Genomic DNA, 3,512 nt, shown 5'->3' on the forward strand with positions numbered 1-3,512 from the left:
TCTATATATCTAATAAATATATAACACTATTTTTTACTATTATATATATAATTTTTACTTAAAACAAGATTATGTTGCTTGGGTTTACATTTTCTCTTTTGAACTTTTATGTGACTAGCACGTATAATTAATTGTTATGCGTACAATATTTATGGGTTGTCAACATATTTTACGTACTTTAAATTAAATTAATTTCTTAAAATTAAAGATATATAACTAACACTGTTTCCTCATTTGCATTCATAATTTTAAAATGACAACTTGTATCAAATTGCTTACATCTATTAAGTTTTAATCACAATTGTTGTTTTGTTATTGTTGATTTTTAAAATATACATGTGCATTTTTAAATTTTCCTATGAACATGTGTAAATTTTTGTCGCGAGTCTAATATGGTATTATGATTTTTTCTTCTAATAATACGGGAATATCATTAGATCAATTGTATTATTAATCTCGTTATTATTTTTGTTTCCCCCATTAGTTATGACGTTATTGAGTTTTAATCTTTTTGCAGTCTTTGTGATCGTGAATATGCATACACCGCCCACCCATCGCATCTATATATCTAATAAATAGATGAAACTCTTTAAATGTTATTTATATATAATTTTTATTTAAAATCAAACTATGTTGCTTAGCTTTACCTTTTGAAATTTCATGAGCCTGACACGCATAATCAGTTGTTATGAATGCAGCATTTGTGTGGATGTCAATGTATTTCAACGCGTTGCTTGAAATTAATTTCTTAAAAGATACTACCTTTATTATTAATTATAATGCCTCATTTGTAGACTATAAATCTTTTTCGGAGTTGGCCCAATTATGTTTTCATTATTGTTTGAGCATGACTTTATTATGTGCTTATGTTTTCATAGTTACACATAGTAAATTGATTTCATAATTCTCACTTACTCTGGGAGTGTTCTTAAGAATTATCTTCAGTCCTAAATATAAGATATAATTTACACTGTTATTAAGATAGTATGTCTAATTTTTCTAAATAAAAGAAGGTTGGGAAATGAAAGGTTTGCAAAAGAAGGTCCTGAAGAAAGATCAGATATAATAACTCAACCGATATAACCAAGGGAATAACATAGCCATGATATATAGTCCATGCCGATACCTTTGAGCAAGCACACATACACATACTTTAATCTTTCAGTCACTCAAGAAAATACAAAATAGTTATTTTGCTGATATTTTTAGTTATTCTGCCAGATTATGCAGATAGGAGGGTGATAAACTGATAATGAGAAACATCATAAAATTCCCTAGCACCTTCCGTACCTGGCATCAAGGAACTTTTTTTTCCTACCAGTTAATAATGGTGTGGCAGAAACAGAATCTAGAACAGAGTAACATCCCTTCACCCCCCGGGATGATTGACCCTCCTACGAAAGACCATCCAGATTTTTTTTTTGCAGAAACAGGGAACAAAGCACTAAAGTTGACCAATTCAACTGTGTGCTCAATAGCTCAGTCAAAAAAATTCGATCTTCTAGAATCAGCAAAATAAGCACAATGGAACATCTAAATTTAGAAATTAACAAGAAACTATAAATAATATGAGAATTACGTACAGTATATTTACGAGAAGCAATAGAAAATTGTTTAAATGACCAATTAATCACATAAATGATCCCAACTCTGAGCCTACTTTCCTAGAAGGATATATTTCGATGCAGTAAAAGGAACCAAATCGTTGGCACCGGTTTCCCAAGAACTTTTCCTCTGTCAGCACCGACAATGCCGTCCGCAGCCGATCGGATAATCTTCTTGAACGCAAAATGGAGGCAATTAGAAAGCATGATCCAGGACAGCACCTCATAGACGAAATCAAAAGCAGGATCCGAATGCGAAGACGACGATTCATCCCCGTCACGCCCTTCACCAAATCCATTATAGTTCCAACCGCCGCCTCCAAAACCACCGTCATTACCCCCAGAAGGACCGTCGCCACCGTCACCGGAAAAGAACCCCTCGTCTCCGACGTTCTCGGAGTCATCACCGGATAATCTGCGCTTATTTCGTCGTTTTCTGCGGAGAAGGGTCCGACGAGGTACTCTGCATGAACATGATTTGGCAGGCGGTGAGGCGACAGCGTCGACGGCATTACTGCTCACCGATGAGATTTGCAGAGCTCTGGCGGACGGTGATGAAGAAGATGACTGCTCCGCATATGAATCAATCAGAGAGAGGGTATTGCAAGCATGAAAGTTTCGAAGTAGGATTTTTGCGACTCCGATGCCATTCGAAGCGGCTCCAATGGTAGTGTCAGCGACAAGAAAGTGAACTACAGCCATCGTGAAATTTTCGGGATTGGGAAAGGAGAATCGAAGCAAACCTTTCCCAACAAAGGTGAGATCTATGGATGGAGTCTTGGCGGGGAAATATCGAAGAAAGGGAATGAGAGGAGTCAATTTCGAATCGAATTCGATTCTTCTTTTCCTTGTATATGACGAAGCTCGCCTTAAACGCAACGTCTTGTTCCTTGAGGCTCGCATAGTTTGACTCGATTTATAGCCTGTTGGCCTTTTCTTTTAAATTTAAAATTAGAATATCCGATTAGATCACTTAAATCAAATAAAATATTTTTTGTTAATTACTTTCTTATTGCGGAATAACCATCACTCTAATAATCTCAGTAATTAGAGAATACTTTTGTAATCCTATTTATAAGATACTTCAAATATTTTTGATACATACTAAAAAAAAAACCTTAAATTATGTTAATTTCATAAAAAATATAATAAAATTTTAATTTTATTCATATTTAATATACACACTTTAAAAAAATAACTATTTATATTATAATAAATAAAAGATAAAACAGTATATCCATATTAAAAATTTAATAAAATGACTTATAAATAAAACAAAAAATATCTTCTCTTTTTATTTTATAAATAGAACTAAAAAGTACTCCCTCCGTTCTTTATTATAAGAGACAAATAACCGAATTACGTTAATAAAAAAAGCAGTTAAAAACAATTAATGTGTAAAAAGTATAATTTGTTTTCCAAAAATGCCCTCATTAATAAGGAGAGAGAACATGAGAGAGAACAGTGGTAAATTATTAAAAGAAAGAGAAGTGGGAAGGAGAGAGAGTGTGAGTTGGAGACAATAAATATGGGTAAAATAGGAAATCAACACAGAAAAGTAGAGACAACTTTTAAGTGTCTCTTATATATAGGAACATGCTATAAGCATCAAATGTCTCTTATAATAAGGAACGGAGGGAGTAATAATTTGCCTCAACTATATCTACTCTTTGCTAATAAATGTTCATTGCTGACATGTGCTGGAATTCTGACTCAAACTTGAGGCTTATGAAATGACATGTTTTTTTTTTGGGGGTTTGTTCATATGTTTTCATAAATAGTTGGGAGAGTTGCAATAAAAAAAAATAACTATTAAAAATTCTTAATAATAAGTATTGAGTTATTATTTTTTACTCTGAAATTTATTATTACAAAGTATGACTATGAGTGCCGAAGTTTGCTATATGA

General features: G+C 32.7%; 1 protein-coding gene across 1 annotated transcript; it reads right to left on the reverse strand.

Annotated features, from left to right (window-relative positions):
* Positions 1-1,605: 1,605 nt before the first annotated feature.
* On the reverse strand, positions 1,606-2,326 carry LOC114715870 (uncharacterized). The gene has a single exon (XM_028900776.1). The coding sequence runs from the start codon at positions 2,304-2,306 to the stop codon at positions 1,665-1,667; it is 642 nt and encodes a 213-aa protein (XP_028756609.1). The 5' UTR covers positions 2,307-2,326; the 3' UTR covers positions 1,606-1,664.
* Between the last annotated feature and the right edge of the window lie 1,186 nt (positions 2,327-3,512).

This window comes from Neltuma alba, unplaced genomic scaffold, assembly GCF_004799145.2.
Source record: "Neltuma alba isolate B1F8T4 unplaced genomic scaffold, ASM479914v2 tig00011618_pilon, whole genome shotgun sequence".
NCBI lineage: Eukaryota > Viridiplantae > Streptophyta > Magnoliopsida > Fabales > Fabaceae > Neltuma > Neltuma alba.

Coding starts and splice junctions, on each gene's coding strand:
- LOC114715870 (XM_028900776.1), bottom strand. CDS start 2,306: ATGGCTGTAGTTCACTTTCTTGTCGCTGACACTACCATTGGAGCCGCT.